Genomic DNA, 15,310 nt, shown 5'->3' with positions numbered 1-15,310 from the left:
ACACACAATTATAACTACAAAAGAGAACATTCCAATCAGGTACAAAGACACGAGAATAACAAAAGAATACAATTGAACGAAACAATGGAAAAAGCTATTAGTAGCGAGAACAATAAGTGCCTAAAAACCTAATCTATAGCTTTTGTTAGTGATAGTGTCAAGTTCAAGTTAGAGTGCTGGGCTTGAAACAAAGGGAACCATTGAATAAGCTTTCAACTCTAGAGACGTCGGATGTTTGAAACGTCTCATGACACCGGATGCTGATTTAGAATAAAAATTGTCTTGTGATTTTAATATGCTTTGCATATCGAGAGACGCCCTTTTTCTGGGCTATAAGATAGGATAACTATTGTAGCTTTATAGAGAGATATGGCTGGAGAGATGGATGGTAGCTTGGGGCTTGTTGGGGAGATTCTAAGATTTTAAATCTCCCGAGATCTGTATTGAAGTGGTATACCAGCCGGTGTCAGCTAATAAATCAGCTTGAAGTTTTATTCTGGTCGTGTCCCTATACAGTGATTTCGTGTGCACCTCTTGCTGAGTATAATTCCCTACTATACGTTGATCGATAGTTCTTATTGGCATATCGAAAAGAGATTCATAGATTGTCAATAGAGTAAATATATCGATTTCAACACTTTGCATGTACACTTTAATTTAGCTATGCTCGGCACCCTTTCAAATGTGATTTTGAGGTCTCGTTACAAGACTAGACCTTTCCTTGTGTAGTCATATGCAATATGAAATACAACAAGAACACAGCATCAGTCATAGACGGTACAAACATTGTGTCAGACATAAATGTGAATCCACATTTTACTCACTAGTGTTCCATAGAACATTTCAATAGTTCTGTATTAAAAGATAAAGTTACTGTTTTTGTGTTTTCGATACAATGATTTTCCCTGTGACAGACGACGTTTTTTTAGAACGTTATATTTATAATGTGATTAATGCATTGACGGCAATACACGCACATTGCAATAGGAACTTGCAATCTAGACTGAGCATGCTCAGACGCAAAGGACTATGGGATTATATGTGGTTATAATCTGGAGCTACCAATAAAATAAACATCCAACAATGGTCAGGTACTATGAATTGATCGTTTGTGGTTGCAAACAATGTAACAGTATTGTTTACAATACCAATTCATTAGTGTTTATTATATTTCCCATGATGCAACATTCAACATGGTGGGTTTGCAAATTCCCTTTTGGGGCAACTATATGTGTAACATTTGATGTTGAACCACCCATTGTATGTTTATAGCATCTAACCTATATGCTGTAATGGACAAGATATCATTCACTGTAAACTGCATCCGGGCAGAAGTATTGGAATTCTTTGAGAGCACTGGGGGGGGGGGGGGGTACGAAAAACATTTTGACCAAAATATTTTTTCCCCTTCACCCCCCCCCCTCCGTAAATTCTAACCCCAGCCTAAATTATTTGGTTCCAAAAACTGCAAATCAAGAGCAAAATATTTCAAGTTCTCCTTTCTTTCATACGATAAGAATGTTCATGGCTCGGGCTGACTCGCCTCAGTCCATCTCCTACAGAAAATTCTGCTCGAAGCCCGCCCGCTTGCGGTCGTCTGGAAGATATCCGAAACGCTGAACGTTGACCTACCCTTGGCTAACGTAAACAGCGCGAAGCTTCGTAGGACGTCTACGGTCTAGGTCTGTCTGTTTATACTAAGGTTCGTCAAGTGCTATATATAACTACTGGCTGCTGGCTAGTGAATATGTCAGCGTTTTTGAGTTCATGGCGGGAACAAGTCTTTGCAGTATTGGAGACAAATTCTCCCGTTTATTACGTCAAACTGTCATCGCTAACACTGCTTGTTATTACGGCGTGTTTATTTATTGCAAAGTGCGTTGAACTTGTAAGACGGCGTTGGCAAGCGGAGAGCGATCTGTCGGCATTTCCAACCCCGCCACGACATTGGCTGTTCGGACATATCGGTCTCGTAAGTATATTGATTCCATTTTAGTCCAAGACCCATTTGAAGCAGTTTATCAGTCCATGTCATGATCCCATGCGTAACTATAATTACTCCAAGCTAGTACTGACAACAGGACGCTCACATCACAAGAAATAGTGAGCTCATATCCAGTTGATAGATCGTTTTCGTCTTCATTTACAGATTATGGACTTCAAGACTAGTAGCACTATCTAATGTTCATAACCACATACATACACCAAATCGCTATCTGCAGATATCATGATATTTCACAAGTCAGTATTATTGGCTATACATGTACGTACATGTTATTTGCCAAATACCGTTCCATATCTTGCTGCGAGAGGTAATTTTTTCTGGTATAACGGAGAACCGGAGGCGAGCCGTTATACCAGAAAAATTACCTCGAGCATCAAGATGTGGAACAGTATTTGGCAAATAACATACTTATACGTCACCTGCGACTATGAATTCATTTTTGAATGTCTAAAAATGCTGTTTCATTTTAAAACAAAATCACTTCCGCGTTATACTGTTGAGCGTAGTATTACGTACTTCTCTAATGACTGCAGTGCCAAAACTAACTGAATGCCTTCCATAAGGGTAAAGACTTTAGATTTTTGTTCTTACACACAATGATTGTTGGAATGCAACAGAACATATGTGATCAGTTACATTTGAAGTATGTACCAAATTATATTCAATTTGAAGTATGTATTTTAAAGATATAGCCTAATTACTGAAAATCTTTAATTATGCAAATGAGTCATTAAAACTAAAAAGATACATTATCAAATTTTATATGGTGCATGAACTTTGTTACCATCAATATATATATCAAATTATATTAAATTTGAAGGGGGACATTCATTATGCAAATGACTCATTAAAACTAAGTGATACATCATTAAGCCTTATGAGACATGCACTCTGGTATCATTAATGTACATACCAAAGTATATGGAATTTGAAGCTTGTACTCTTCATGTATAGCCTAAATACTGAAAAGAATTAATTATGCACATGACTCCTTAAAACTAAAAGCTACATCAACAAGCTTTTCTGGACACGTGCCATTTCCTATGTTTGAAGTATGTGCAAAATTATATTGAATTTGAAGTGCGCATTCGTAAGTTATAGCCTAATTACTGAAAATCATTAATTATGCAAATGAGTCATTAAAACTACAAACTATATTATCAAACGTTACATGATACATGCACTCAGTAAACTTTCGATGTTTATAGTTCTTATAGTTGTTCTTCTTATTTTTATTGTTTTCTCTTTTGATTTGAAGGGTAACAGTTCAGAAGAGAAATTCATTGTGCAAGAGACAACATTGAATGGACCATACAGTCCAGCCAGGGTAAACTGGATTGGTCCATTTATTGCCGGCGTTGTCTGTATCCATCCATCAACAGTTCGATGTGTATTATCAACAACTGGTAGGTTTGAAGTCAAGACCCATCATTTTGTTACTTTCTAAGCCCACTTTGTGTAGAACCACCAACACAATTTCTTATGATGCCACATACTTTTGTATGGCCCATGCATTGCTACTGTTGTTTTTCTCCATCTATTAGCAGTTTGATGTGCACTATATCAATGAATGCTGGGTTTAGACCACAACCCATCATTTTGTTACTTTCTAAGCCCACTTTGTGTAGAACCACGAACACAATTTCTTATGATGCCACATACTTTGGTATGGCCCATACATTGCTACTGTTGTTTTTCTCCACCCATTAGCAGTTTGATGTGCACTATATCAATGAATGCTGGGTTTAGACCACAACCCATCATTGTGGTACTTTCTAAGCCCACTTTGTGTAGAACCACGAACACAATTTCTTATGATGCCACATACTTTGGTATGGCCCATACATTGCTACTGTTGTTTTTCTCCATCCATTAGCAGTTTGATGTGCACTATATCAATGAATGCTGGGTTTAGACCACAACCCATCATTGTGGTACTTTCTAAGCCCACTTTGTGTAGAACCACCAACACAATTTCTTATGAAGCCACATACTTTGGTATGGCCCATGCATTGCTACTGTTGTTTTTCTCCATCTATTAGCAGTTTGATGTGCACTATATAAAAAATGCTGGGTTTAGACCACAACCCATCATTGTGTTACTTTCTAAGACAAATTGATAGACCACTGATAGAACAATTTTCATGTGATACCGCAAATTTAGTGTGGTCCATTTATACATCCATCAAAAGTCAACATGAGTTATCAAGAACTAATTGATTTAAAGTCACAAGCATGACCCATCATTGTGTTTTGCTGTAAAACAGTAACTTGAATTGATGCTGCTTACACATAACAAAATAACAGCCATATTGACGTGTCACCCCTGACTCACAACAAAACATTGCCTTCCAAATTACCGGTGCGGTACACTATAATACATTTAAGTAAAAAGTGACAAAAGGGAGTTTGTCCCTATGAGTTAAAAAACACAATTAAGGACAAAATTCTTATGCCATAAATGTATGAATAATATCCCAGATAATAATAATAATAATAATCTCGGGTTCTTATATAGTGCTTTCCCATGCCATGCTCAAAGCACTTTACAGTTATTACCCCTGGCTTGGATCAGAACGGCACAACAGCCCTTTAGTCTTCCTCATCGATATCTCCCCAGGGAGCATACAGATTACCCCTTCAACAGTCTAAGTCCTCAAATTACTGAAACTTGGAGATAGATATTATGAATAATATCACAGATTAACAGGTGTGTTCTTTGTTCACTTATAGAACCCAAAGATGAAGTTATGTATGGAATTATTCGTACCTGGCTTGGTGATGGTTTGCTTGTCAGTAAAGGAAAGAAATGGTTTCGAAATAGACGACTTTTAACACCTGGCTTTCACTTTGACATATTGAAACCTTATGTAAAGATATTCAATCAATGTGCCCTTGACCTTGTGGTAAGTTTCTAACCAGTGATCACCCCACCCCTCTCCCTTACTTTTGATGAAGTTAAGATGGAATGTGCCCAAGTTCTTAAAACCTCTCCCATATGAAAGCTTGTTCATGATCCTTTCGATATGGATAAAATAACTAGGTGCCACTCTTCTTGTTTAAGGAATTTCCTACAAGTTAACATAGTATTCAGTGACCATATTTGATTCTAAATTTTGATATCTTTGATTTATTTTGATTTCTTACCTCTATTTAACAAATTTGTTAAATTTGTACAATGACACCTGATTTTCCAACTAAGTATGGCTTTGGATTTCCTTACCAGTGAGATTGTACAATATTTATTTCCGCGGTGCATTCTATATTAAAGTGGCCATATGGATTTTTAGGTCTCTATTTTGGATTTTTAATTGCTAGAAGAGCTTTCCTGTACATTGTATTTGTCCACGTGAAAAACTAATGTTAAGCAACACACATACCAAGCTGTTGTTGTTTGTAACCCAATAAATTGCAAAAAATTAAAGTGTGCAAAGTGTTTATTTAATACCTATTAATATTAGTACGTACAATATTACATTTTTTCCACATTTTAAGAAAACTCTTTCTTGCAATTTATTTAACTACAAACATGGACTTTATCGATACTATTTCACATTTATTTTCAAGTAGGAAAAAAATGGTAAAGTTGTTTAAAAATCCAAAATGTATACCCCTTGGTCATCCATATGGCCACTTCAAATATGAATAATAATATTATAGGCAACCTTACTTTATTTTTGTAAATCTACGTGTACGATTACAAGTTTATTTACTGTTATTCTGTTATTTCCCACAACCTGCATCAACAATTTAATGAATAGTATCCTAGGGGGTCTAGTTGTTGGTCATTGTCATTCAAGGGGAAGGTGAGGGGGCTGTGTTCCAGTCAGCATTTAATTGTACTAGGGTTAAATCAGTCATATAGTCTTATATACTATGGGGGTAATATGAACATTTTCGTTTTACTAGGGAGTCAAGTCAGAGTTTTTATTAGACTAAGGGGTCAAATTGCATCATTTTTATGTAAAAGCTACACTACCTATTTTGATAATTAACTATTTTAATTTCACCAGGATAAGTGGTCTGCCATATGCAAATCATCAGACTCTCAGGATGTTCCTGTTGAGATGTTTGAACATATCAGTTTAATGACACTAGATAGTTTATTGAAGTGTATTTTCAGTCAAGATAGTCATTGTCAAACACAAATGTAAGTTTATATTCATTATTTATACACATTCAAACATGAGTTTTCTGTAAGATAGGCCATGTTAGGGTGCCTGTCTATGCCCGCCCTTCTGAAGAGAAACTTTTAGAGTGGCATGACACATATCGTATCTTACAAATTAAGGTATATTCTTCATGCAATTTAAAATTTCTTTTATAAAATGTATAGTATTTTCATCTTTTCACATGTACGGAGAACATCAGCACTGTATTGAGAGATTAGTCAATATTCCTATTCTTATTATAAGCTATAATTAGATATTATACCATGCACTAGCCAGTTATTGTCTTTACGCAAAAAATATGACATACCATGATCGCTGTACATCATGACAATCCGTGTCTATGTCATCATTCTGTGGCACTCCACATATGTTTCAAACCATTCAAAATTGACATTGTTTTTTCTGATGTTTTATAAATTATGATTTATTTATGAATATATTAATCCATAATATTTTTCTTCATTCAGCATGAAAATACTTGGGACCACAAGGTTTTTTCACTACTTACCTACGGTGATGCGTAGTGACAGGGCCCCCTAGGTCATTCATATTTCTCTTAGCTGAAGGAAGATAAATATTGGGGAATAATATCCAATTGATATTCCCAATATTTGTTTTCATTTAGCTAAAGGAAATATGAGTGATATAAGTCACAATCCGTAGAACTTGGTATTTTCCTCAGGCCTGAGTTGTATAATTTATGCATACATATTGACATCCGTCATTTTATTTTCCAGAAAAGACATTCCTTATATAGAAGGGGTATACACGTTGTCATCTTTGATCGTTGAGAGGATTCGCTTCCCTCCATTTTACTCGGACTTCATCTACCAGCTGAGTCCAAGTGGCCGTAGGTTTTACAAGGCTTTAAAGGTTGTCCATCGATATTCATGGAAAGTTATCCAAGAAAGAAAAGCTGCTTTGGTTCAGGAAGATGGGAAAACAGTTAACAGGAAATATGTAGATTTTCTGGACATTCTGTTGAAAGCAAGGGTATTTATGATTATATTTCATCTTTGTATTTACACCAGATGGGTATCTGAAACAGAGAGGGTGAGAGTGAGATTTATATTATACATAATGACACAATGACAGCTTAGAAATAAAAGAATGAATAATCTGCTGATATGATAAGCTCCTGAGGGAGTTGAGAAAGTTAGTATTTAGGGCTGTTGTGCTGATATAGGTCTGTGCCAAGAGTAATAATTGTACAGCACAATTATCTCACAATGGAAGGCCCTCTGAATTATAAATGCGTTGTATTGGAAGTTGTGTTTAACATGCAATGTGTGTGTGTGTGTGTGTGTGTGTGTGTGCGCGTGCACGTGCTTGTGAATACAGATAAGAAATTATGTGACTCTAAGATATCACAACAAATGATATATTAAAAAGTAGAGAGGAATACTTACAAGGAGAGAGAGAAAGAGAGAGAGAGAGAAATCGCACATTATCCTGATATCACTCTCAACATCCAGTTATCATGCTTATTCACCTCATATTGGAAACAGTAGAAATAAAATTTAAGACCTACATTTTTTAGAGAGGTTATTTACTTCATGTTGTCAGTAGAAAGTCAGTGAGTATTACTAATAGATACTAGCCACTCGATAAATATTTTTATCATATATCATATCACACATGATATCGCACCATATATTATATCATACCATAATATATAACACATCATATATCATATAATGTATCATATCATATCTATCATACCTTACCACACCACACCACACCACACCACATCACATCACATAACGTCCCACCCACCCTCCCCACCCATCACATTACATCATATATCATAACTATATCATATATCATAGTTTGTGTATCATATTCATTGATGATACTTATGTGTTGCACAGGATGAAGATAACAATGGGTTAACAGAACAAGAAATCAAAGACGAGGTGGACACATTTCTGTTTGAAGGTCATGACACAACAGCTAGTGGTATATCATGGTGTTTGTACAACCTAGCCAAACATCCAGAACACCAAGACAGATGTAGACAGGAGGTGAATGACCTTTTGGCAGGAAAAGACAGTCAAGAAATTGAATGGTAAAATTTCATATTCACATAGAAACTTGTCTTGGTGTTACATTTTAAGAAGCTCTCTACACTAGGCCAAGGGCTATTACCTATGCTGGGAAATGGTTCTGCATTTAAAATTACCACCAGCAGCTTAAGTTATGTCAATTAAAGTGGCCATATAGATGAGTATTAGGTATTTATTTTGGATTTGTAATTAATACAAAAACTTTATCATGTCTTTCTACTTGAAAAATCAATGTGAAACAACATTGACTAAGTCTGTGTTTGTAACTCAATAAATTGCACAAGCATAATAAATGTGTAAATTGTTTGTTATTGTACATACAATATCAAACTTTTTACACATTTTTGTCGCTTTTTGCAATGTATTGAGTTACACACACAGGCTTAGTTAATGTTGTTTCACATTGACTTTTCAAGTAGAAAGACATGATAAAGTTTTTTTATTAATTACAAATCAAAAATATGTACCTAATACTCATCTATATGTCCATTTTAAAGTGGATCTTGTATGTAAATATATGAACAGATGAAATTGTAACCAGACATGACTATTATTAGTACTGTTAATGTTGCCTATTATAAGTGTGTTAAGATCCATTCATATTTTAGCACAGGTGCTGGTGGTATTTTCAGAATGATTTCTGTGCTTCCAAAGGCATTTGCCATGGTTTGATGTAGAGCTTCAGAATAGACGCATTGTAATGTTGACAACTAAATGTTGACCAATTAAAGTTGTTAAAGAGTCACTCCATAACATCAGAATTACAAATACACTGATCTTTTTGTACAGGTGCTAATTACCTTTTGTACAGGTGCTAATTACCTTGAGTGATGTTTACCAAAGCCCCCCCCCCCCCCACATACACACATACATGCACACACTCTTGAGGTGGTGGTTTCCAAAATGACTCCCTCCCCACTTGAAGTTCTGTTTCCAAAATGTCCCCCCCCCCTCCCCCTGTCTCCCCAGCTAGTTAAAAGTGACCAGCCTGATTATGTCATTGGTGCTAACACTTGTGACAAACAGTAAGGGTTTACAAACTGACACTAAAACAAATGTGTTAATAGGTAAAACTACATTTCCATTTTAACTACACGAGGTACAAGTCCCATCTCTCGAAGACCATCATTACCCAAACCTAGCAATTTGTAAATCTTAACTTAACACTCACCATTTTTAGAATAGCTATTTATTAACATTTTGATGTTGTTTTTATTTCAAGTAATTAAGTTTAGCTATTAACTATTTTTTTTTTCATTTTTAGTGTCATGTATACTTTTTAATAAGCGTCTTTGATCACATGTTTTGACTGTGGATACTGACACTATATAAAATAAATTACAATTATTATTATTTAAATTATTTCAAAGTTTAATGTATGCAAAACACAGTAATGTAAGTGTATTTCCTATATGCAAGTCTATTCGTAAAAGAGTCTCTATGGTAATACTATAGGTGTCACTTCCTATTCACAATCCTTTGATTTTAGGGCTAGAGGTACAAAAAAGTAGTTCTGTGTAAGCAAGTGTAAAATAATATCTATATTTGTCAGATAGAAAAACATAAATATATATATTTGTTTTTATGGCTGTCTGCAGTCATGATTAATTTGTATGTAATGGAGGATCACATCTGAAAATATCATTTTGCATGTAAAGTGCAGGTATGGCAGTATAACAGTAAATCTCTCTTTGTTAAATTACTGACTAGACCAGCTGTTAAAAATATATTTCTGGTAAACATACATACTATATACTACATGTTCAATTATATATTTATAGCCTGGCTATGAGGGCACTTATAGACGTGTATTGTTCCAAGAGTTGTTATGTAGCAACTGTGAACCTCAGAAACAGTTGCTACATCACAGCATGGAGGGTGATACGATGTCTACTAGTGCCCAAATAAGGCGGGGTAGTAAGTATTTCATAACACATCACATTCTTGGGCACATATTGTTTCTATACAGCTCAAAACAAATCCCCAATAAGACTTCAGTGCCACATGAATCATTGCATAAAAGGGTGGCATTTCCAGTTCCATATACGTGAGTCACACAATGGAATTGCCAAAAATCCAGAAATGCAAATTCAGGTCATTATGGGTCAAAAGTCCATACTAGGTGGTACGTTCTAAGCTAATCACTGAAGGCTAGCTATGTGAATGCGATGTGTTATAACCAAAATTGTGTTTCGTAACCATCATGTGTACAAAACCGGAAATGCCACTTTTCATGCTGAGAATATTGCCCAAGGGAAAATATAATGTGGCTAGTGCCCCTATATGCAAATTAAGGTAATAATGGGTCACAAGTCTATACCAGGTGGCATGTTCTAAGCCAATCACTGAAGGCTATGTGAATGCAACTTGTTATAATCAAAAATATCACTAAGCCTTTTATGCATCCTTCAATACATGATTAAATCACCCTATGACTACTCAAGCACTACAACCAAGAACACATAGTTGTATAATTTCACAAATATATCATTTCTGTGACAGGGATGATCTTAATGAACTTCGATATCTTACATTATGTATAAAGGAAAGCCTCAGATTGAATCCACCAGTGCCTGCTATAAGTCGATTATTGACTTCACCTTTGACCTTTCCAGATGGTAGGACAGTCCCTGCAGGTAATAAATACTTAAATGAAAAGTCTAATCAGATTTATCTCTGCCTTTAATTCATTTCTATTAATTATCAGCGATATTAATATACGTCATCTTTGGTAAGTGCAGTGGATTAGTTTAATTTGCTTTAACAGCATTTCCAAATCAGCTACTAGCCTTAAAGGCATGACTGCCTGTGCCTGGCACCCAATTTTGCATATGACTGACTATGTTTTGGGAGTGTAGAACTTGTGGTGACTCACTGGCAACTAATTGCCAAAATATAAACATTCCCTAGCTGGGTTGTTCACACATGCAAATGTCACATATTTGAATAATCCTGAGTGACACACAATCTAAACAGCTGTCTGCAGGGGAATTCATCTCATTTTGGAAGGTTTTTACATTCTATGAAACAAACAGATTCATTTTCAACTAATTTGTGTATCAAGTTACCATCTTGCGACATTCACAAACAATTTGTGCATGATTCATGACCTGTGTGTTTCTCTGAGTACAGAAAAAATGCTGAAAACAAGACCCAGAAGCTAGTGCTCTGTACAGCAGTTTGAATTTCCTGCATTTGCATGTATTAGCCATAATCCTCTTTATATAGGGCATTTCTGTGTTTAACCAAGGAATGCCACTTTTCATTCCGTGATTATTGCCCTAGGGAAAATAGAACGTGACTAGTACTCCTATATGCAAATTAAGGTAACTAACCAACCAACGAATTCCATATTTGTACATGTGACAGTTGGATTTTCTGGGTCTTTATTGTGGCTCACATATTGACCAAGAACTTTACTCAACCAGACACAAATGACGGTAACAAGGCTTGAACTAACAACTTGTGATTCCATGCATATGCCAGCCACTGTTACCATTTAAACATGAGGACAATACAATAATGTGAATAAAGAAGTGAGATGTTCAGTACTTGTACAGTACATTGTGTACTGTATTTGGTTGGAAAATGCTGTATAAAGTGCACATTATTAGTTTTGAAATAATGTTTTGTTGCCTAGGTTACAGGGTTACAATACAAATTAACAACTTACATCATAACCAACTGGTATGGGATGATCCTTGTGAATACAGGCCAGAGAGATTCACTCCAGAGAACACAAAGGGGAGATCACCATATGCATATGTACCTTTTGCAGCTGGACCAAGGTCTGTTAACTATATTGTATAATAATGATACACTTTTTCACTGGGCTCAAAGCACTTTACATAGACATATAGTGGCACAATAGTCCTTTATACTTGATTTACTCCCTTCTGTTTTGCAGCCTCTATAAAGGATTAAATCATTCATAATGCAAGCTCTACCATGGGGCCTACCAGGACCCCAATTATATATCTTGTTGACAGCTGTAACATTTTGGTTCAAATCAAGGACTTTAGCCATTCAGAAACAAATGTGGTTTGAACCTACAACATGCAGATTCCAAGCTGGCCACTCTAACCATTCAAGCATCATGATCTTACTCTTAAACCTCTTTAATATAATGAAATTATTGCATTTACTATTGCTACTTTTACTGACATAACTCATCCAATCCCAACTTGTGTAATATCAATTTTCTGTCTAGATCTTCTCTAGGCATCAGACAATTAATCCAAGTAAGTATAAATGCATGACATCTCTCTTATTATAAATTGACAGTTAGATTTCATTTTAACAAATGAAATCCGACATTGTAGGCCTAGTGTAGGTTATTACGTACAAGAGACTTACAACTCAGCTGTGTGTGTGTGTGGGGGGGGGGGGGGGGCACACAACTGTCAGTGGTTGGAATGACATACATGAGGAACTACAAATTAAGTTGTACATTTTATGACTTAGATTCTAGTGGCTAGTAGGACACACACTCTTTGTATCTCTCTCATTCTCTCTCTCACTCTCTCTCCATCCCTCCCTCCCCTCGCTCTCTCATTCTCTCTTGCTCTCTTCCTCCCTCCCCTCCCCCCCTCTCTCTCTCTCTCTCTCTCTCTCTCTCTCTCTCTCTCTCTCTCTCTCTCTCTCTCTCTCTCTCTCTCTCTCTCTCTCTCTCTCTCTCTCTCTCTCTCTCTCTCTCTCTCTCTCTCTCTCTGTACCAACAGGTATGTATAGTTTGTGTTTAAATTATTTACATTATTATCATACAAAACCATGTTTCAGGGGACTTGTGCCAGTCTTTCTCTCTCGCCATACTCTTGCTTTGTTTATCTATGGCATTTAGTCTTCTTGATGCAAGGTGTTGACAGACTCTTTGCATTTGATATCAGTTTAAAATGTGATGTCTATCTTTGTTCTTTCTCTTCACAGAAACTGTATTGGACAGAATTTTGCAATGAATGAGATGAAAGTTACTATAGCAACAATTCTACATCACTTTCAGATTGACTTGGACCACCAAAAGCCTGCTCCAAATCGTTTCATTAGTTTGGTGCTGAGATCAAAGACTGGTATTAACTTGAGAATAACACCATGTAAATCTACATGTATGTAATACTTTGTAATGGCATTTAGTACAGTAGGAAACTAAATGGCCCAAGATGATTCAGTTCTGCACTTTACAGAAAATACTCATGACCTAATGGTTTGCCACTACTCCTCTTGCGACTTGTAGTTACAAGGCCCCTTAGGTCACTCATATTTTCCCCTTGGATGAGTGAAGAAAAATACTGGGGAGTAATATCTAAATGTCTACGACAGGTGATTAGAACAATTGTTGTCATGAAGATATTTCTCAATTGTTTGAATTTGATAAGTTACCAGATTTGGTGGAAATTTATTTTGATATCATTGACAGCAACATGGCTATAAATGAGCGACAAATGTGGCATCATGGTCATGTTAACACCCTCAGTCACAGAACTATACCTGATTGACTGAAACCAGAGTTGGCTGGAAGATGCCAGCATAGGTACAGATTGAGACAGACTTGAAAGGGGTTGGTTGATGACTGAGGGCGTCCATCATGGCATACCTTACACTTTACAGACTCTTCAGCAGCTATTTCATCAAGCTCTTTATTCATGATATTCCGTATATTTTTTCTTTTGTTGAAAGACTTAATTTCTATACTTCTATGTGTACAGATATTCAGGAAGTATAAATACTATTATCCCATACATGTATCGAAATATACAGGTCATAGATATATAATTATATATTAATTTCATATCATTGAGGTTGTAGTGAAATTTGAAATGTATGGATCTGGTTTATTGCGAGTTATCATCCACAACAGTCCTCCAGCTGTCATTTGTGTCCTATATATTTTTCTATTACCAAAATCTAAATCTGATTATGAATGACCTTATATTTAATCACATTACAAAGATGTTTACATTGAAATTTTGAAGACAAATATGTCTGGAATTGCTTGTCGATGTGAGTTGGTAGGGGATGGATGATATTTTTTGACAATAAATTTGTTAGTCAATAAAATTAAGAAGACATGCTTGTTTAATTCTGTATTTTACAGTGGAATGATGTTGGTTTGGTGTTTCACTCATGGACACGTTTTTGACATAAAGATAGACATATGTTAACCTAAAACTATATAGCAATGACAGAAACACAACACACACACAACAGGATCCTTTACCCATAACACATTGCTGCTTGTACAGTTCAATACAAGCAGGCTCCTTCTGTAAACATTACATATGGACTTGATGATTTTAATGGCTTCAATTGTTTATTTTCTAACTGGCAATCATCATGGTAATTTGTGTACTATAAGCTTGATCACTCTACTGCCATATATGGGCATGGTTGACGAGCAACATCATATATTTCATTATTTGTATTCAGTATACAATACTTCTTTACAAGTCAGGAAAGTGTTGTTTGTTTTTCTTAGCATAAAAAATTGGGGAAAAGCAATTTGCTCTTCCATAGCAACAAATCGAGTGTTTGGATTATTCATGTTAAAATATCAGTTGAATTTCTGGGTGTTGCATTAGGTGCTGGAGTAGCATTTGTTACTGTAGTAGCTATTGCAAAGTTAAATGATATCACATCTCGCAAGATATTTCGAATATTCATCAGAAGAATTGTCATTGAGATAATTTCACTATTAAAGTATTGGTATGGCCAGATTTTTTTATTAAGGATGTCATTCCGTGGTGCTGATCTGTACTCTGATAGCTCTCGTATTCTCCTATTTGTAGTCTTGTGAGAATACGACAGCTATCAGAGTAACACATCAGTGGCGTAGACAGGCTAATTAAAGGATATTGTAATGTATTCTATGATTATATTATGCTAATTGCCGTTGGTAAAGTCTCAAATAGAAATATTGATATGCAGTAATGGAATTTTAGCAATTGCAATTGTCAAAGTGCGGAATTAATTTCTTTGTCTTACTGCAGCTGCAGGTGTCCATGTCCAACATATATGTCACGAACTGCTTGAAACGTTTTCTGCACTTGACTGTTGTTGTTAACAGACGCTAT

General features: G+C 35.7%; 1 protein-coding gene across 1 annotated transcript; it reads left to right on the top strand.

Annotated features, from left to right (window-relative positions):
- Window positions 1–1,648: 1,648 nt before the first annotated feature.
- On the top strand, window positions 1,649–14,286 carry LOC144447960 (leukotriene-B4 omega-hydroxylase 3-like). The gene is made up of 9 exons (XM_078138082.1): window positions 1,649–1,972; window positions 3,264–3,411; window positions 4,739–4,911; window positions 6,019–6,155; window positions 6,915–7,170; window positions 8,049–8,245; window positions 10,746–10,879; window positions 11,884–12,031; window positions 13,170–14,286. Exons 1-9 carry the CDS (start codon window positions 1,748–1,750, stop codon window positions 13,351–13,353), a joined length of 1,602 nt encoding a protein of 533 aa, XP_077994208.1. The 5' UTR covers window positions 1,649–1,747; the 3' UTR covers window positions 13,354–14,286.
- Window positions 14,287–15,310: the final 1,024 nt, after the last annotated feature.

The sequence above is a fragment of the Glandiceps talaboti genome, chromosome 17, assembly GCF_964340395.1.
Source record: "Glandiceps talaboti chromosome 17, keGlaTala1.1, whole genome shotgun sequence".
NCBI classification, from domain to species: Eukaryota; Metazoa; Hemichordata; class Enteropneusta; family Spengelidae; genus Glandiceps; species Glandiceps talaboti.
The sequence above is the reverse complement of the archived record's forward strand: the minus strand, read 5'-3'. Positions and strand labels throughout refer to the sequence as shown.